This window comes from Heterocephalus glaber, unplaced genomic scaffold (genome assembly GCF_053883595.1).
Source record: "Heterocephalus glaber isolate CG9 unplaced genomic scaffold, H.glaber_assembly_v1.0 deba00001454, whole genome shotgun sequence".
Classification (NCBI taxonomy): Eukaryota; Metazoa; Chordata; class Mammalia; order Rodentia; family Bathyergidae; genus Heterocephalus; species Heterocephalus glaber.
The window spans coordinates 10,198,486-10,220,072 of NW_028258303.1; the positions used below are offsets into that span (position 1 = coordinate 10,198,486).

At 37.3% G+C, this 21,587-nt stretch overlaps 1 protein-coding gene across 5 annotated transcripts in view; it reads left to right on the forward strand.

The window, feature by feature from the left end:
* The window catches only part of Gprin3 (GPRIN family member 3), a 71,094-nt gene extending 52,501 nt beyond the window's left edge, over window positions 1-18,593 (forward strand). For all 5 annotated transcript variants that reach the window (XM_087215832.1, XM_021261077.2, XM_087215833.1 and 2 more), the window contains 2 exons: window positions 2,879-2,967; window positions 9,129-18,593. In XM_087215832.1, the coding sequence (XP_087071958.1) occupies window positions 9,238-11,454 (2,217 nt within the window). In that variant the 5' untranslated portion in view covers window positions 2,879-2,967; window positions 9,129-9,237 and the 3' untranslated portion in view covers window positions 11,455-18,593. The remainder of the gene's footprint in view (window positions 1-2,878; window positions 2,968-9,128) is intronic.
* The last annotated feature ends 2,994 nt before the right edge of the window (window positions 18,594-21,587 follow it).

A 21,587-nucleotide genomic window follows, 5' to 3' on the forward strand; every position in this document is an offset into this window, starting at 1 on the left:
TCTTTGATTCTTTTTTCCATCCCCTTTTCCTCCCCTCCCTCTCCCTCTCTTTATCTCTTGTTCCCTTCCCATTTGAAAAAGATCTATCTCTCTACTTTCTATTATCTATCTTTTATTTTGCTCTTTAGTCATATTCGGGGTTTCTCATATAAGAGAAGCCATGTGACATTTGTATGCCTGATTTATTTCACTTAGTATGGTCTCAAGATGCATCCTCATTTTTAGAAGTTATTAAATCTTATAATGGACTCTGTTTGATAATGAAGATGTACACACCTAACTCTAAACCACCAAGTACACAGGCTTCCACTATTTAGTGAAGGAGGAGAGGAGGGAATGGGGGAGTCATTTCAGAGCTTGATGAAAACTCTCCTGGACTCATGGAGATGCTATGATGATCCCATTAGCAGCTATGTCTGAGACCCATATTGATTTATTACCTACTAATAAATCGAGATTTCAAATTAACTGATGTTAGTCAAGCAATCTGGACTTGTCTTCTTTCTTCTTGAACTAACGGATAATTCAACTTCTATTAAGAAAACAAATGAAAGAAAACACCCTTTCAAAGTTAAACTGACACACTCAGCTGTGTGTGGGAAATGGGAATAAACTCAATGAATGAATTCTGAGAATTTTATTAAGTTCTCGTCATTGAAATCTTCTAACTTTCAGTTGCTGGACTTTGAGCTGTTCATATTTTACAGTTCCCTTTGGAAAACTGAATTTCTTGGCCCCAGCAACATAACACAAGGACAGGCTGTACTCCTGGCTTTGTGAGAGCCACCAGCTTTTCATAGCAGGTGTCCAGTCTTCTTGGTTTTAATTGTCTAAACCTGGATGACAGATACAAACAGTTTAATGAATAAGATACCACCATTTTCTTCTAAAAGCACTTTTTAATTGTGTTTTCATTAATATTTCATGTTGTGTGTTAAAATTCCCTATCAGTTCAGAATTTGGCAGGTCTTTAAGAATAGTTACTTCAGAGGGAAACAGTATTAATTAACAACTTTTTATGCATAAGACCCTATGGGGTAAACAAAAGAATCAATAAGCTTCTCATATTCCCTTCTAGGTCTTGCAATATCTGTGGATATGGAGCATTTATGCAAGTAACAATGGTACAAAACAGTCATGAAAATCACAATACAAAAGACAAAGACAACCAACTTGTTGAAGCTTTTTTAAAAAAAAATAGACTATAACTTGAAGGCTTTAGAGGCCTTCAAAAAGGAAATTGGGTTATCATTATATATGCCTAAAATGTACCAATAAATATTTTGCTATTTAAAAAAAGTAAAGGCAAAACTATTTTTTAATTGCTATAAACATTTTTTTTTTGATACTGGGGATCAAACTTGGGACCTTGCGCTTGCAAGGCAGGCGGCAGAACCACTGAGCTAAATCCCCGGCTGGGCAAAATTATTTTTTAAAAAGGAAATTAGGTTCAAGTGGAGCCTTGAAGACTGGTGGGGTTTTAGGAGATGAGGGCAGACAGTAGGCAGAAAGGTATGGTAAACTTTGATGTGGGAGAGGGAGAGGGAAAAACAGAAAGATATTTGCTTGGGGCATGGAAAGGGACTGCAATGGAAAATTTGGGTAAGGAAAAATACAATCAAAACCTGGAAACATAGTTTAAATGAGCAGAAAGCAGTCAAGACCAGGGATGGCAAAATAGTCAACCTGTTAGTAAGAATATTGAACCAGACACACTGATTTGTAGGAGAAAGTAAGTTCGGTTCACCATTAGATATCATGTCATAGTAGATCAGCCAAATAACATTTTAAAAAGATAAAAATGTATTTTCAAAGCCTGGGCCAAACCAAATTGACCTTGCTTTATTCTGACATTTTGTAGCCTGAGCTGAGATTGCACTGTTTGACGTATTATCTATCCATCACTTTCAAAGAAGCAGGATCCTTGAATGCTGGAGGTACAACAGTCCTTAGGAATCATATAACCCATTTGCCAATGAGTTAATTTGAGGTCCAGCAAGATTAAATGATTAGCCTGAAGTAACATAGCCTATTAATGATAGAGATAATATTTAAATACAGTCATCCATTATTTTATCCATATGCCTTAAGTATAAATCCCAGGTCATATTGAACATATTTGTAAAGCTTTAACATTACTCCACTTCTGGGTATGTCCATCTCCCCTCCCCATCTCCAACTTATCACTCTCATTTAATAATTAATATATTGCATTCTTAATATTTTTTAGAATTTACATAATCATATACAAACTTATCTGTTTTATGTATGTACATAATCACATGGAGTGTTTTAGGTGTTGGTATAGCCTTTTCTATATCTTGATTTTTTTCATGCAACCATGCTTTGGAGAAATCCTTGCCAAGTGAAAAGTCAGAGTCTAGCTAGTTATTTATTTTTATAGTTGCTTAGTATGTGATAGTAGGGATATGTCATGATATACCTACCATTCCCCTTATTCATGAGGATTGCTTTGCTTCCAGTTTTTGCTTCTACAAATAGTACTTCAACAAACATACTTATCCCTACATCTATATATGCTTTTCTGTTTGAAAAGTTTTGGTGTCACTGGGTCAAGGAAATGTGTATTTTTAGTTTTAGAAACTAAACCCCTTCCTCAGCAAAGCTGTAGCAATACATGTGTGCCTAGAATTAATAAAAATTCTTTTACTAGGTCTTCTGAGGCCATAGTGTCGTCTGTTTTTATACTTTTGTGCAGGTGCAATTGATATGAAGTAAAACCTCATTGTTAATTTGTACTTATTTGGATACAGATGAATTTGATCTTCTTTACATAATCTTGCTGACTTTTAATTTCTCATTGTGTAAACTATGTTTTCATGTTCTTAATGTTTTGTTTTGTTTTGTTTTCCAATAGAAAGGTTTCCTTGGTGTGGAAATTCAACATGGCTGAATAGAGAAGGAGTCACATTGGAGCTACTCAGAGAAAATCAACTAAAAACACAGGTAATTGGAAGAAAAGGAGGGATATATATGCTGATGCCAAAATCAATCTGAAATAAAAGACTTGCAGATCAAACAAAGCATAGGCATAGGACTTTATACAACAGCAAACCAGCTTACAGGGCTGCCAGTGGCGCTGCCACCAGCATGCAGAACAGGAACCACCATTCTGGGAACTTCCCAAAAACTGATGGACTGCAATAATGTGACAAAATCAAGCCACATAGGATAGATCTGGGATATAAGGCCCCTTGCCCCTTTTGCCTTCCTGCAAACAAAAGATAATACAGCCTGGAAACAAATTTCTGTGGCACACAAAGGGACAAGTGACCAAGAAGCTGCTCCCTCCCCAATGAGCCACCAGTTTCTCTTTCTCCCTCACTCTTTCTCTTCTTTTTTCTTTTCGTTTCTTTTCTTTTCTTTTTGTTTGTTCACTCTAGCAGCTATCTAGAACCTCTAGCAACAACAAGGTTAGGGACTCACAGTACAAAAGTAGTGAATGGAACAACAGAACTCGTCCTGCCCTGTGACCAGCAGGCATGAGAAAGGGACGCTGCTGGGAGGGAGTTAAGCAGTCTTGGGCAGAGGCAGGACAACAAGTTGGAAGTCAGCACTCCTCCTGCTAGAGTGGGGATTGAAGCAGATGGAGTAGCCTTGGGAGGAGAGAGATGAGCCAGTGAAGGCTGTGCAAGGACACAAGGACAGGAAGGCACCAAATGTACACAAGACTGGGAGCATCCTTGTCTGTCTCTGTCTGAGGATGCCCACAGCAACTTGGAGAGCAATAAAGAGACAAACAGGGTAAGGAGACATGGATGAGCTGCTGAGGAGCATACAAAAAGTTGTTGGCTGAAGACTGGCCCAGTCCCCACATCCAGAGGCCAAGATCAGCCCCACACCCAGGACCAATCCTTCTGCAGACTTAGTGGGGTTACCAAACACAGTTTTGGAATCTGACTTGGACACTACAACAGAACTGTGGACACAAGAGGCATTTTATTGGTTTGGTTTGGTTTGGTTTGGTTTGGTTTGAATGTTCGTTTTCCGTTTTATGTCTGGTTTTTCTTTTTTGTCATTTAGGTTTTTGTATTTATTGTTTGTTTTGTTTTGTTCCTCTTATTTCTCTATTTCCTCAATTGTCTTTCTTGATTTTTTTATATTTTTATGTGAGTGAACATGGTCTCTAGTCTTGCTGGTTTGTTTCCATATTCTTTTGCTTTCTCCTTTATTCTATACTCTCTTGTCTTCTCCAGTTTCCCAAAGCTTGGGTGATCATCCTTTACCTTTCAACCTTGCTTCTTTTTTTTAAGCAAAACATTTATCCGTACATTTTAGATATACATAATGATAACATTCATCATAGGAAATTTGTACCTGTACATGATATATCTTGTTTCTTTTTTACCCATTCTTGTCCCCTCCCTTCAACCCCTCTTCCCCTCCTTATTTACAAAAGCTTTGTTTCTTTTTTAGCAAAATATTTATTGGTATATTTCATTTATCTCTCTGTTTTTTTCCCTATCCCTCTTAACTTCCACCCCCCACACACAGGGTAAAATCACTCTACTAAGGGGAAACTCACCGCATACAAGTTCCTACTTTATGTTGGGTTTTGTTACATAACTGTAGCTCTTGCTTTTCTGGTTAAAAGTACCAAATTAGTAGATACCATACTTTGTCCATTTCTTGGCTGTGCTTGATGATATTGCTATTGCTAACTATACTACTTTAACCAGGGTGTCATACCTCTTATAATCAGTTGTTCTGCCTTATGTGACAACACTGTGAATGTTTGGGGTCGTAACCATCACCATAGTCCAGTACCAAAGGACTAGGTGCTGAGCCAAATAGCAACTTCTCATTTCTAATACATTGAGAAGGTAGAATCTTGGGACAGACACAAAGATCAAGAGCCAGCTACATCTAGAAGACATCTCTGAGAAATAGACACTTTTTAGGGAAGCCTTGATACTAGTGAAAAAGCTGTCTACCATAACAAGTTTACAAGCATTAATATGGAAAACAAATTAAAATTAAAAATGGAAAATGACAAGACACAGAAGCAAAATGTAACCCTAGACCGCCAGCCCACCCAGGACAAGTCCAGGGAACAATGAGATAGAGGAAATAAGTAGCCACCCACCTGAACTTTCTGAAATGATAGCAGCAGAAATAAAAAAGCAAATGCATGAGGCTGTAGAGAAAAACAGATCAGAAATAATTTCTGAGGTAAAAAAGAAGGGTGACAATCAAAATGAAGGACTTGTTCAGGGAATCTAGAGTAGACACAAATTTTTTTAAAAGAGGAGCTTAGGAAAACAATGGAAACTATGAATGCCCAACATACAAAAGAAATGGAAACCAATTCAAACAGATATCCAGGACATTAAAAATTCCACTGAAAGTATATCCAGCTGTTTGAAGAAAGGTAAGGACAGAATATCAGATCTAGAAGACAGGAGTGGTTAGTGACCACAAAAAGAAAGATTTCTTAAAAATAGCAAGAAACAATGGAAAATCACTCCAATAGCTTCAAGATGATACAAAGAAGAACAACAAAAGATTGATTGGAGTTAGTGAGTAAGAAGGGGACACCACAAACACCATAAAACACCTGTTCACAGAAGTAATAGCAGAAAACTTCCCAAACATGGAAAAAGAATTTGACATACAAGTAAGTGAGGCATATAGAACTCCAATTAGCCATGGCCAAAATAAATCTACACGAAGGCATATAATAATCAGGATTCCAGATTTCAGCACAAGAACAGAATATTAAAAGCTGTTAGAGAAAAGAAACAAATCATCTATAAAGGAAAGCCTATCAGAATCACAGAAGACTTCTCAACACAAACCCTTAAGTCAAGAAGACCTTGGAGTGAAATATTTCAAGTCCTGAAAGGCAACTTCCAACCCAGATTGATGTACCCTGCAAAACTGTCTTTCAAAATCAATGGGAAAATAAGATACTTTCATGAAAAAGAACAACTGAAGAAATTCATAACCACCAAACCAGCTCTACAAAATTCTCTGAAGGATTTCTTACATAGAGATAACAAAGACCACAACTCCAAGAACACCAATAGAAAGAAGCCACCAGACAAGGCAAGCAATTAAACAGAGGGGAAATACAGGGAACCAACAATAGGAAAATAATATGACAAGGATAAGCTAATACATATCAGTTATAACCATCAATATAAATGGTCTCAATTCACCAATTACAAGAGACAGACTGGCAGAATGGATCAAGAAGGAAGATCCAACAATATGTTGCATACAAGAAACACACAACCCAAAAAGAAATTCATAGACTGAAGGTCAAAGGATGGAAGACAATACTTCATGCAACAGGAACCCAGAAAAAGCAGGGGTAGCTATTCTATTTACAGACAAAGTGAACTTCAAGCCAAGACTGATCAAAAGAGACCAAAAAGATCACTAAAACTTATTAAGGGAAAACTCCTAGCAGAATAGATAATAATCATAAATATATATGCAACAACTACCAGCAAATCCAACTAGATAAAACAAATATCAACAATCATGAAAAATCAACTATACACTAAAACAAATGTAACAGCAGACCTTCATACCCCACTGTCACAAATAGGTCAACCAGACAAAAAAATCAACAAATATCAGCTCTGAATAAATGGACTTACTTGACATCTACAGAGTATTCCACCACACAACATCAGAATACACATCCTTCTCAGTTGCACATGGGATGTTCTCCAAAATAGACGACAGACTAGCTCATAGAACATGCTTAAGTAAATTATCCCATGCATATTATCAGACTGTAGTGCAATGAAAATAGAAATCAATTCTGAGCAGCAAAGGCAAGACAAGGGGCATCACAATCCCTAACTTGAAATTATGCTACAGTGGTACTGTGATAAAAATAGCAGGGTTCTGGGGGAAAAAAAACACAGACCCAAGGATCAATGGAACAGAAGAAAAAATGCAACTCCAAACACACTCAGCCACCTTATCTTTGACAAAGGGGCCAAACACATTCACTGGAAGAAAGCCTCTTATTTCTACATTTTGAAAACTAAAACTAGACCCATGTCTCTCACCATGCACTAAACTAAAATCAAAATGGATCAAAGAGCTAAATATTAAAACAAAAACACTAAATCTGCTGGAAGAGAGAATAGGTAGACCTCCTGAATACATAGGTATAGTATACACAAAGACTTTATGAACAAACATCCAATTGCACAGGAAATATTACAAAAATTCAACAATTGGGATCCCATGTTATTAAAGACCTTTTTTCACAGCAAATGAAGTCACCAATAGAGTGAAGAGACAACCCACAAAGTGGGAAAAATATTTTTGCCATCTGTTCCTCAGACAAAGGACTAATATCTAGAATATATAAAGAACTCAGAAAAATCAGGACCCTCCCCCCCCAAATTTAAAGGCCCAATCCAAAAATGGGCATCTGAGATGAATACACACTTCTCAGATGAATTATTATAAATCGCAAATAAATATATGAAAAAATGTTCAGCATCACTGGCCATTTGAAAGATGCAAATTAAAACAACACTGAGATTCCATCTCACTCCAGAAAGAATGGCTGTCGTAAAGAAATCAAGCAATAACAAATGCTGGTGGGGATATGGGGGAAAAAGAACCCTTCTCCACTGTTGGTGGGAGTGTAGACTGGGGCAACCACTATGGAAATCAGTGTGGAGATTCCTTGAAAAACTAAAACTAGAAGTTCCATTTGACCCAGGTACCCCCCTTCTTGGTATCTTCCCAAAAGAATTAAAAGCATCTTACCACAACCACGTATGCATACTCATGTTTATAGCAGCATAGTTTGTAATAGTGAAATCTTGGAAACTGCCCAAATGCCCATCAACAGATGAATAGATAAAGATGTGGTTTTTTTATACAATGTAGTACTACTCAGCCATAAAGAAGGATAAACTTGAGACCTTTCTTGGTAAATGGATGCACCTTGAGACCATACTCTTAAGAGAAATCAATACACATGTAAATATCACATTGCTTCTCTGCTGTGAGAAACTAAAAACATAAATAAGGACCAAAATGTATAATAGATATTGTGAAATAGGAAGAGAATATTAAAATAGAAAGGGACACTGGGGAGGGGGAAGGGAGAAAAGAAGGAAGAGAAAAAGAAAGAAAATGAGAAAAGTGATAAAATGGAGACAGCTTTTGTAAATAACAAGGGGAAGAAGGGTTGAAGGAAGGGGAAGGGAATAGGAAAAAATAAGAATCAAGATATATCATGTACAGGTACAAATTCCCTATGATAAATGTAATCATTATGTATATCTAAATTGTGCCAATAAACTTACTTTATTTTTTTTAATTTTTAAGAGTTCTCCTTGTTATAGATATTTTTGCCTGTCCTGTAAGACAACAAACATTTTTCTCAAATCTATTCTATTTTTATTGTATCTTTTGCCATGCAAAACTTTTGAACTTCAGTCATTTAAGTTTATGTTTTTTAATATAGTTTCTCCCTCATCAGACAAAGCCAGCCACCCCTGCCCCTAGATTATCCTGATGGTTTTAGATTTTCTTACAGGGTTTTAGTTTATTTGTTTATTTTACATTTTAGCCTTTGATTCATCTAAGATTTACTTTTGGAATTGGTATAAGATAAAGGTCTGGTTTGTTTCTCTTCCAGATGGACTGTTCACTGGCCCCTTATGTTAAATAACTCACCTTTGGCCACTAAAGTGAAACATCTCTTTTGTCATATATTAAATCCCTCTTCAGTTAGGGTCTATTTCTAAATATTCTACTTCATATACTCTATCTGTTCAGGCCTACTTCAGTACTTACTGACTTAATTACAGTAGCTTTACAAGATTTTCTGATTTCTGGTACATCAGATTACACAAATGACTTTTGAGGTATTTATCAAATATAAGTGTTAACATTAAAATGTATTTCTAGACAGCAGTGGGATGCAAGCAAGAATTAACATATCAAAATGATAGTTGTATAGTTAAATTTTTTTCAAAATCTTTCTTCCCACAATCTATTTTCTGTCAACAGATTGGAAATAAAAGGTTTAATGTGTTTACGTGATGAAATAAAAATGGCAATTTCATATACTTTTAGTTCAGTGATATACCATATTAACGACACTATTTTTTTATTCCCAGGCTAGTTCTTCAGAGGAATCATCCCTGGCTGTGTCTTTATCCTGAGCTCTTACAGCTTCCCAGTAGAAACACTACGAAAGGGAGAGCACCTGGTGTTCTTAGAAATTCCATGGGGACTGTACCTAACCCTCTGAGATCCACAAAAGCTTCCCTGATTGCAGCTACTGGAAGAGAAAAGCCTCAAGAACTGCAGGCTGCCTCACCACAGCACCAAGCAGCTCAACTGGGTAAGGACACCAATGGCCTTGCGGGCTTCCCTGCAGAGCCCAGCCTCAGCCCCAGAACAGCTACTGAGGCGCTGATGCAGGCTTTCAAGCATGAGACCACCCAGCCAGACATGTCTTCTCCTGGTGTCTTCAATGAGGTGAAGGCATCTCCTACACACAATTCTCCTGGTAGTTCCCAGCTGCCAGGAAGCAGTGAGCCCATAGCACCAGCCCAGAGTCCTACAGGCAGAAAGGATCTTATACACACACCTTTGACAATGCCAGCCAATCAGCACACTCACCGGGCCACCCGAGGTGAACAACCCAGTGCCAGTGCCTCATGGGTATCTGAAGATTCCTCAGTGACATTGCAGAGAACCTCAAATGGAGAGCAACCTGAGGGGTCAAGCTGTCCTGCAGTGGGCACCTGTGGCAGCATTGAAGATCAAGTGCTCTGTGATTTTCCTTCTGAAGAAACTATCCAGGGAATGGCACAGACTCCAAATACAGCACCCATGGTGTCCAGTCCTCCATCCTCTCCTGCAGGTGGACAAGAAAGAGAAAAGCAGCAAGCCATCTGTGACTCCACAAATAGGTCCTATGAACCTCCATCAGGAGAAGATGGATATGCGGAAAACAAACAGCTCCATGCCACTGCTTCCTCAGACACCCAAGGTATAACATCTGTGACATCTCATCTACCCCACCTCACTAGCAAAGGCTCAGCATGTCCTCCAGAGAAGGAGCCGTTGCCAGCACATGAGGTGTCAAGGTTCAAAGAAGCCAGCACAATGACTAACCAAGTTGAAAATGAGAAAAAGGAAGTCTCCAGCAGAGCCCAGCAAGATGCTGAGGTACAGGCAGTGGCAAGCGTGGAAAGCAGATCTGTCTCTACCAGCCCCAGCATCCTCACTGCATTCTTAAAGGAAATCCCTGCCCCTGAGCTTTTGGAACAACAAGAGCAACTGCGTGTCATTTGCCATGGCAGTGGCAATGGGAGCCATGTATTTGAACTCTCTAATAGCATGCCAGCCCCCCAGGAGTCCTGTCAGTGCCCTGCCACTATGCCACAGGTGCACATTCAGGCAGCTTCAGCGGCCTGCAGTCATGCCCAGGATATGTGTAAAGAGGATGGGAAGTCAGCAGGAATGACCCCAGCTGAGGAAGAGCCAACCTCTAGACTGCTTTCAGGTACTAACTCTAGGTCCCTGAAGTCTAGCCCCACTGACCAGATTTCTAGCATCTCGGGCAATGAAGCTGAAAGTAGTCATGGTTTGGGGAAATCTGAAACCGAGCTCTCTGAGTTTCCAGTGAAAACCGCAGATGACCACAAAACAGGCTCAAATTCCAAACAGTCTGACTCCTGTACCAGCAAAGGTGACCAGTCCAGGAGTTTGGAAACCACTAATAAAGGAGGTGCAAAGGAGAGAAAGTCTGAATCTTCTCAAATAGTAAAAGAGCAAGAGTCTGTTGCCACCAGTGCCCCAGATGCCAAGACACTACTGCTCCATCCTAAATCTCAAAAAAATGGAGGCACAGGATCCACACCTTCCCCACTTAAGAACCAGGAGGGCATCTCAGAAGACAACAGACAGACCAAGACAGCCACGAGCCTGAGCTTGCCATCCGATTCCATGGGGGACTCCAGCCCAGGTTCTGGAAAGAGGACCCCTTCTCGCTCTATCAAAGCCAGCCCTCGCAGGGCCAGCCGGGTCAGTGAGTTCCTCAAGGAGCTGAATGTGACAGCAGCTGCTGCTCAGGTGGGGCTCACGCCAGGAGAGAAGAAAAAGCAGCTGGGCACAGACTCCAAGCTGAAACAGTCCAAGCGTGTCAGGGACGTGGTGTGGGATGAGCAGGGCATGACCTGGGAAGTGTATGGTGCCTCCCTGGACCCGGAGTCCCTGGGAATTGCTATCCAGAACCATTTACAAAGACAAATTAAGGAACAAGAGAAATTAGTCAAAACGCAAAGCGGTCAGGCCCGGAGATCCATTTCCTCAGATACTTCTTCAAATAAGAAGCTCAAAGGCAGGCAGCAGAGCATTTTCCAGTCCATGCTGCAGAACTTTCGACGCCCTAACTGCTGTGTCCGTCCTGCCCCATCTTCTGTGTTAGATTGAAAGGGAGTCCAAGGATACATCCATGGTATTCATGTGTGTCTGTCTGTGCCAAAGCTTCCTTAGCTTTCTTCTGAGAGACCAGCAAGAAAAAGCAAGTGTTAACTACAGCAACTTGCTTAAAAAATTGTTGTCCTTTAACTGACAGTCCATAAATAAAAATGCCATTTCAATTTCAAAGAAAGCAAGAGAAGAAAAGCAAGCTTTTCCAAAGGTTTTCAACCTTAATTAAATGAAAATACCACTCAGTGGGTTGTAAAAAAATACATGGTGTTGCTTATAGAAATAACATTACCAATGTACATGTGTCATTTTGTATCACTGCCTCAATTTATCACATGATGGTATTCCCATTAAAAATCCTTGCTTTATATTAAAAAGTGAAAAAACACTACTAGCAAAAAACTTACACTTTGCAGTCCTATTACAGTAAGAATAATGTTACCACACAAAATTTAAGTAGGTGATAAAAGCCACAATGTAAGAAAGTTGAAACAAATTTAACTTATTCATAGGCCAGATATCATCAAATAAAACCATTTAAATATATAAAATACCAAATATGAATTAGCATTGGTAAATGTCTCAGACAACCCTTTTTTTAAACCTTGTTACACATACGAGAAAGTAATGTTAGGAAAATTAACTAAGCTTTTGAATATGAATACTATCTTCATCAAACATGGATTTATATGTATACTTTTTTGTTCAGAATCTGAACAAATTAAATTCCTATTTTCTTACCCCCAGAGAAATTATATAAAACTGGATTCTTGAAGAGAGTCATCAAATTATAATAATAGCAAATTTTATGTTATCCTGTAATATTCTACTAAGAATATTACCTTTCTGATATGAAATAATAAATAGGAGATTACCAAACACTTTTCTCTGTGTCAATACAAGGCAAGCCTCCTGAGTAATAGAAACACTATATTTAATCTGAACTCCTGTAAACAGCATGAAATTTGTGTTTTTCTTTTGATTTGGCTTGGTAGCTTCTAGTAATGAATGTAATCAACACCAAATGGAACACAGGCTTCCTTAGGTGAGACAAATATTATTTAATTGCTTAAGTCTATGATCTGGAGTAAAAAGGTAATTTCTGAAAATTTATTGAAGTTAGGAGAGATACTATCATGCCTCCACCTTCAAACCCAGCAGAAGAGGTCTTTAAGAAACCACAGTTTGAGCATTGAGAGGGCCATGTCCCCTGAGAACACAGGAACCTGCTTGAGCTTAGCTCGCCCTCATCTCTAGAAGAGGAGGGTGTCCCAGAGACCCTGCCAAGGCCTTGGTGACCAACAATGGTGTGCAGGTTGGGGTACTGGAGAAAAGGGCATGAACTAAAGCACTAGAAAGGCTTCCCTTCCTGGAGTCATTGTAGGGAGAGCACTAGTCTCCATCTTGGATTAAAATACTGGTACATGTTGGAGAGGTGCTGATTTATCTCCTATGAATTCATTCCCCCACTGAGCCAGCAAAGAGTATCTGACCATGTATGATTTTTTTCAGAGACTCAAGTACCATTGGCACTGTCAGTTCACAATATCTAGTTTGGCTTTTTTCGACTTAAAGAGGGAAAAATATCAAAATATCATACCTGAACTTTAACATCACAAGCTACACTGGCCCCAACCCAAATTAATAAAGCAGCTTTGATTTCTTGCAAAGCAATTTAACTGTGTATGCAGCCTGCATAAGTAGACACAGTGACAGCATTGACAGCATTCTCACAGCCTGAGAATGGTAATTACAGTTGTTATATCTGGAACTTATAATGAATTTTATAATGAGGCACATTTTTCAGTTTCTTACTAATTGGCCTCTATTAAAAACACTATCTAAAGTAGAAATTACCATCAAATTACCAAATTACTATTAATGATTAGAGACTTAGTTTAAAACTTTTGGCCTTAAGTACCCATTTATCTCACATGCCTTTGCCAGGACATAATCTGTCTTCTCTCTCTCTTGCTCTTGGGCTGTGTCCAACCCAGGCTGGCACACGTGCTGTGTGTACACAGGGTACACCTTGTGTACACAGGGGCAGCCGTCAACAGGGCCCACTTGAGATGGGCAGGTCCCCAGGTAATCCTCGGCTGTGAGGCAGTTAGAACAGGATGTTCCTGCATTAAAACAGAAAAGAAAGAATTCAGCATCCAGCAATAATATTTATTTTCATGAGTTTAGAGTAACCACATGATTTATAAATAGTTAATTGAAGCAGAGGCCCAAGAGAGTTGTAGGCACTTACACCGCATTAAATAAATCAAAACTATTCATTTGATACCGTAGTTGTACTTCTCAAATGAAATCTTCAAGAAAAAAATGCTTGATGTCAGTAAGTTTGGTTTTCTTTGGTGCTAAAACTAACTTCTTGACTCCTCTAACACTCTAGAAATTGTCACAAAATAGATCAAACCCTTTCTTGTTTTGTTGCTTATTGAATCTTATAGAACACCTTTTAGAAATAGTCAAATGGATAAAAAAGAGAGGAACCTATTTAAGACAGAGCTTTGACAATAAATACTTATTTGAAATTTTTCCTTCACTTCAGTCTGTGACACAGCATTAGAAGTTTGCACATCGTTTGAGATCCCCTGGGTTCATTCAATAGAGGAAGTTACAGAATCATTTTTCTAGCAGATCCTGTGAACTTTCTCAGTTATTCCTTGCTTTACCTGCATTACACATACTGGGTTGAAAGTCACTTGATTTTCTTTAATACCTTTTACATATGTATCTTTGTTTTTGAAATATATATAAGAAATATTTTATTAAATCAAGATATAAAAAATAGTTCTTAACCCAGTAATAAAAGTGGTGAGTTAAACTTCAGTTCATGGGGCAATCACTCAACATTTACAATGTGAAGATGTTATACCACTTACCAAGTAAATATCAGAATTTTTTAAATTAAATATTGATTGTTCTATTTTTATGACCACAAGAAAAATATCATAGCTCTAGCTACCATATGTTTATCTTGAATGCTTTTCTAATTATGTCTTTTTGGATTAGTGGCTCTTGATGCCACAGGCCAGCTACTTTACATTCAGTAAAATCCTGATTATCCTTTCTGTTTTGGGTCGTAGCCTAAACTGAACATTTTGTTAAGTCAAGGTTAACCAGAAAGCTCTTTCTTTGTGTCCAAAGTGAAATATTTATAAAGTGTGTTAATATATTTTCCTACCTTGACAGGTCCAGCAATATTGAGTGTACTTTGGTCTTTGGTAATGTTTTAATTTTCAGAATCATCTGATACTAAGTATATTTTAAATACCAGTATAGGTTAAACAATTGAAATAAATTGGACTGAGTTTGCATGTGTAGCATATAACACAGAGATTGGATTTTGAAACCAAATTCGTAACAGGAACTTTCTGTCTTAAATAAGAAGATAAAAATGACATTTGGTTGTATTCCAGATTATTGAGGTTTTACCATCCCTAGTTTATTCTAATGTTATTCTTTTCATTTTAGGGAATCTCCATAATTCTGGGAATAGTTTGTACCACCCAAAAAAATAGAAAACATTATGATTTTAAAATTTGTTTACAGATGCTATATACAAGTATACTGTTAACATAAATGGTCTGCCCTTTGCTGTATTTACTGTTACTGTTTTGCTGCCAAAATGTGACAAATTATTGTCTTCTTTTCCTCCTACATATTTTGCAAGTGTTAAAAAATTGTCCACTTCTACTACCACATAATTCACCATATCCCTTTCCTACATTTTCAGATTCAGTATAAAGAAAAACAATGTATTAGGATAAGGTTTGCAGATATGTATATGTGTTTTTATTGAAAACTGGGCACTTACGGCCTTGTATAGACCTCTACCTGCCTGATTTACTAATTATCTACAATGCTGCCATGGAGATGGGGCTGTTTACTCTCTCCTGCTTTGTCCTACGTGGTGTTTGAAAAATGAAGCCCGTGAATTTCCCTCTGTGATAAGAGCACAGTGAACTAAGAGCTGACCACCTCGTCCCCACCCCTGGTTTGTAGACACAGTGAATCAGAAGTCTTGTCCATGTCTGCTTCAGTGTTTGCCCTTTCACATTTATATCTGAGCATTTTGTTTTCTGTGGTGAGCAGTGTTCCTTTGCATATGTGATCCGTTTGGTTGTCTCTTTTCAAATGCAAGTCAGCTGCTGCTGTCTGGCAAATAACAGGAGATTTGCTGAATCTCTTGTCCATCCTTATAACTATATCCTTCTTAATGAAATTCTGCAACTGGCTGAGTAATTATAAATGTCATCTGTGCAGACACACGAGCTTAAAAATGACTGCACAATTTTGAACATTATTTTTTGCCAAAGGAGAAAGATAGTGTCATAAATGCTGAAACATTTCCATGAACTTTATCCTACTTAGAAAAAAATAATTCTCCTTGACTACAAAAATCAAATAAATTTGGTTTGCAAGGACCAAGGACATAAATGAAGATGAATTGAGGTGGAAAAATTCTGTTTCATAAGTAATCAGTGGCATCTGCCAGAGGACATTACAGCTACTTTTAACTGTGAACACTCACCAGCTAAATGACTCACTTGCCACAACCAAATAACCTCTCTCAAAGTAAATCCAATACAGCTGTATATATGTGTAGATAGAAACAAAAAAAATTCCTGAAACATTACTTTTGGCTGTTAGAAAAACCAAGGTGATGATAATTATAAAGAATATTCAAATAACCATGGGACATGAAGAAATGACTGTTGGGCCAGAATGGTGCAACAAGATGTTATTTACAAGTTTTTTTAAGACCCAGATATCTCAGATATTAATCATGAGAATAAAGACTATTGAATATGAAATTAAAGTCAAGCAATAATGTGCCAAAAATGAGGCCGTTATACCATCAAGTGCATCTATTAAGGGCACAACATTATATAACTGTGGTTTTCTCTGTGAAGACTGACTAGAACCCAGAGGATAAATTAGGATAATGATGTGAAGGCATCGTTTCTGTTTTCTTGTTGGAAAAGAAACTTGTTTAGGAGCTTCATAAAGAGAAGCAACACTGGTGAGCATGAGTGGAGACACAGGTAACATCTCTGCTTTCATGCCAGGCAGGAAAGAAGAGGACCCACTAACAGTTTTGCTGGCTTAAAACTCAAGAATGTTCCATCAGAAATTGTGTTGAATGACAGGGTTAAACTTATAGTAGTTACTCTTCCTGGACACTAGCATGTTAGAAAGCAATTCAATTATCTCTGCCCAGAGGATTGCCAAACTTAGTTATAAAAAATGGGCTCCCAAGTGTAAAATTATGAAAACCAACTACTTGTATCAAAAGGGGCCTCAAATAATGCCTTACAGAAAATGATGTTCCAGATGGTCATTTCTAAATACCAATTCTTCATGAAGTATCTTTCTGGGTTCAAGCTCCAAATTAATTCGCCGCAAAATAGTAGGAATTAGAATTACATATTTTACACTTCAGGAAGAGATACTTATCATCAACCAGTATGGTGATAATTATGAGATACAGTAGTGATTTAATTGTGTTAGGGAGAATTCAATGGAAGAGAAATACTTCTTTCCTGATCTCTTAAATGTGGAAATGTCATCAATTTATCTCTGGGGAGAAAACTATAACTTGCTTTTTTTTTTTACATTGCTGCTAGTATAATTACTCTTTGTTATTTTAAAAATTAAATTCTTTTTTTTAGAAAAAAATTTTAAGCACTTAAGCAATTTCTGGTTCAAATCATTGCTTTTAATTACATGTAAAAGCTGTGTGTAAAGAAAACTATATTGGATGAGCAGAAAGGGCTTACCTATGCTAATCAGCATCCTTAATGATTTTAGTTTAGATTTCTTTAGCATTTGTTTTAGACCACATCTTTGAGTACATTTTTGTCTACCTGTCTTAAATTGAAGTAGGTAAACTGGAAGATTGCAGTATTATAGACCTACTCTTTAACCCCTGGAGGAGAGGAGAGACCAATTCTTAGTTTAAGGGCATCTAGAGATGCCTTGCGGAGGTTAAGAAAGGTCAAGATGCCCTGAAATTCAAGAAAAAACATAAACTAGCAATTATTAAATTTCTAACTGTATTTATCTCTGCTGTACTAATGTGTGAGCAATATGTTGTGCATAATACTGTAGTTGGTTGTAGTACATTCTGTAAGTGTGTACAGTCTGTGAGTAATCAAATTACTATTTTTATGTGTAGAAAAATATAACATGCTGTATCCCATTTAAAGGCCAATTCCCATCATCCAGTAGACACATGTACAAAAGTGAATAAAGCCAACAAAAGTGTGCTTGTGTATTCAGTAACGGAATTTGTCTTTTCGTTTTTGAAGGTCAGAAGAAGGTAGTTTTCTGTTTTGTCTCTTTTTCATCTCTGAGAGTAGATAACAGAATTATCACAAAGGCTGAATATAATAATCAGTACATTGGCATATTACTAAATATGTCAGGGCTAATTAACCGCACCATTAGTCACAGGTAAGGTCAGTTCTTTGACCACTGGGATGAGTTATATTCTTCACACATTCTCTTGTGTCCAGTGTGTGACTAGGATGTACATACTCTGAGTGTGACTGTGTACATACCTTGTATGAATTATCTAAATCCTCAAAGCAGTTATAGGAAAGCAGGAAGAGAAAGTTGTTTAACAGTGTCAGAAGCACTAATCAATATGTGTTTTCATTTTCTACACATAAAAATCTACACATAGCATAAGTGTAAATAGCTTATCCCCATATATATGCACATGTAGATGCATTTTATTCATGGTAGTATATTTGAACAAATCATAAATTAAAATAATTCATTGACAGCTACATCTTTCCATGATTTTTCTGTTTTACAACTATTATTATTAGACCTCATGCTCCCTATTACCTGGTATTCATCCCTGGTAGAAGATTTTATGCCTTGGCTCCAAAAATCTAGTTCACTTCTTACTGAGGCTGACACCTGAGCAGCTTCAAAGTATTAATGCTGTTCTTTAAGCACCTAATATTTTATCTAGAAATGACACAGGAGAAAACCAGGGTTATGTTTTGGAGCCTCCATTTAGATATTTTTCAGTGTGTTTATCTGCAAGGTTAATAATAGCCCTACCTTTTTTTTTTTTTTGAGATGTAGCCCCAGATTTCAAAAGCATGTTTGGTCACTCAAAGTGGAAAACAATTGCAGGAATTCTTGAGACCAGCAAAACAATTTTTAACAACACAAAAAAATCAAAATTAAAATAAAAAGAGAAATTACAGATGATTTTGGTAGGATAATAGGAACCTAAGCAATTGAGAGTGCCTTAAGAAAGACTCATATACTAAAATAACCACATCTTCTACATCCAGTCTAAATTACTATTATTGGTTATGAATGATTTTGTGTGGACTAAATACCAAAGTCAGAGTTATTAGCCAGAAAGTATCAATACTAAAAAGGGTTTTTCATTTTATCACAGTTCTAATCAGTGAGTTGATGTTGTTAAAATTTCTCTCATTTCTTCTCAAAGGAAATGCTCTACTAGAGATCAAAAATTTTGACCCAATTTCTAAAACCCATTATAATCTGACCCTGACTCCTTAACACTAAAAGTATTGTTGACTGGTTATTGGTTTGAACATAAATGAAAATACCAGAATCACCCTTTTAATAGAGACTCTCATTTGGAAAAATAGAAACATAACCACTTCTCAGTAAAAGGTATGAATACATCTCCATATTTTGGAGAATGAATGTGCTATCTTTGTACCCTAGATTAATCAATGACAATAACAAAATTATAGAAAGTAATGGTTTTTAGTTCTTAAAATATATTGTTTATAAGAGCAGCATAACTGAAATCTTGATATTTATCAATATTTTCTATTGCATAAAAGAGAAACATAATTTAAGAAGATGTGTATTAGTTTAAATGACACCCAAATTGTCAAATTCTATATTGTTAATATAGAATCATTTGTGTGTGAATAGACAGCTGAGAAAGACCAAAAGTGTAGTGTCACATTAAATCACTAAAAAAAAGTAATATTCAAAAAGGGAAGTACTTGTAAATGTATCAATATTAGAACCTAAAATTATGTCTTGTCATGATGTCTATATATCAAGATCATAAAATGGTTTAAGAAAGTTCCCACTCCCCAGATACTGACCAATAAAACTTCATTTTCTACAAAAAGATGAAATGGTATTATTTATATAAGGATAAAGATTTTGGATTTAAACATACTCCTACCTTAATTGCAAATTCAATTTTTGAATGAATGTTAATATAAAAATTGAACTGATGACCTACTTTTACCTTCAAAAAATTTAGAATATGATTTTTCTGCATCACACTTTCCATAATAAATATAATGTAGAATAAAAATTTCTCATTTTTGTTGATGTCATTGCCGTTGTTGCACTCTTGAACTTGTTGTTTTAGCCCTGAATGTTTAGAGCCTGTGGATTTTCCGTGTGATATATTTCTGCTGAGACTCTGCAGTGGAGCCACAAGTATTTACACCAAAAATGATTTCTCCTTTAAAATAGAACTTCCATAGAATCAGTAATGCCTCTAGGCCCCAGAAACGGTACTTTTTCCAGTTCTTGATGGCATGAAGTGTGTGTGTGTGTGTGTGTGTGTGTGTGTGTGTTGTTTGGTAAATGATGAGAGCTTAGTATTGATGGAAATAAAGGTAGGTGGGGTACAAGCACCTAGAGTGGTTCCTCACCATGCTGAGCTGCCACTTACCCAAGGCCATCCAGGTGTCCCTACTGTAGTTCCAGCCTCTCTGTCTACTCATAAAAGTACCTCGAGGACCTGCCATCTATATTCATAGAGGGACATAGGAAGTCCAGCCAGCCATGTTCTTTATTCTGGTTTGACCATTAAGAAAAGTAACACTATACTTTTGATTCCTTTTTAGCTCCTTAAATCTGTCTTCAAATCATCAAAAAACTATAGAGGATTCCAGGTGTACAAATGCAAAATCTAAGAAAAAGAGGAGAGAGAGAGAGAGGAAAAGGAAAGAGAAAACTTAAAATCTGGGCTTCGTAGCACAGGCCTGTAATTCCAGTACTAGGAGGCTGAGTCAGAAGAATCCTAAATTTGAGTCCCACATGGGGATTTTGGCAAGGCCTTATCTCAAGATAAAAAATTTTAAAAGCTGAGGGTTTAGCTGGTTACAAAGGCCCTGGGTTCAATTTCCAGTAACAAGGGGTGGGAGAGTTTTCATGAACTTTAAACAGTGAATGTTTCTCTTTTCTTTTTTCTTTTTTTTTTTTTTGGTACTGGTGATTGAACTTGGGTCCTTGCGCTTGTGAGGCAGGCGCCAGAACCACTGAGCTAAATCCCCAGCCCAAACAGTGAATGTTTCAAAACACCTGAGAGCCATACTCTCCCTCCAGCTAATGTGTATATGGAGCCAATTTCAACCTAAAATGGTGCCCTGAGGCTGCCTTTATCTAACTTGTACTCTTAGACATTCATTCCTGGAAAAATTAAAAGGTTAAACAGGATGCATTTCCCAAGATCTAAATGCCATTCCTGGAGAGGCTAATCAGGCAATAGTTCTTAATGCAGCAGAGGTGGGTTGTTCACACTGCACTCTCAGAGATGAGATAGCTGTTCACATTGCACTCACAGGCATCAGTCTCCTTAGGTGCAATTTCTAACCAACTGTTCTCAGGAATCCACTTCTTCAGTGTCATGCAGTACATGGAAGAGCAGCCTTTTCAGCATAATCTGGCTTCACTGTACTAATCATGAGTTCAAAACACCTGTTTTTTAAGGTACTCTAAAAACCTAGTAGAACCACTTTCAGTCTATCACATGGCACTAGTTCATTTAGACGGCTATAACAAACATTATTAACTGAGTGGCTTTTAAACAGTGTAAATTTATTTCTCAAAGTTCTGCAGGTTGGGAAGTCCATCAAATCAACCAACGCAGATTTGACATCTGGTAAGGATCTGGTTTTGGCTCATAGATGGCTCCCTTGCTCTGTCCTCCTATCCTAGGAGGGGTGAGGATATCTCTAAGGCCTCTTCTATAAGGGTGTTAATCCCATTCATGGGACTCTTCTGCCATAACGTAATTACTTCCCAGTGGCTCCACTTGTCTATTCCATCACTTTGGGCATGAAGATTTCAACATCAATTTTGGGTGGGCA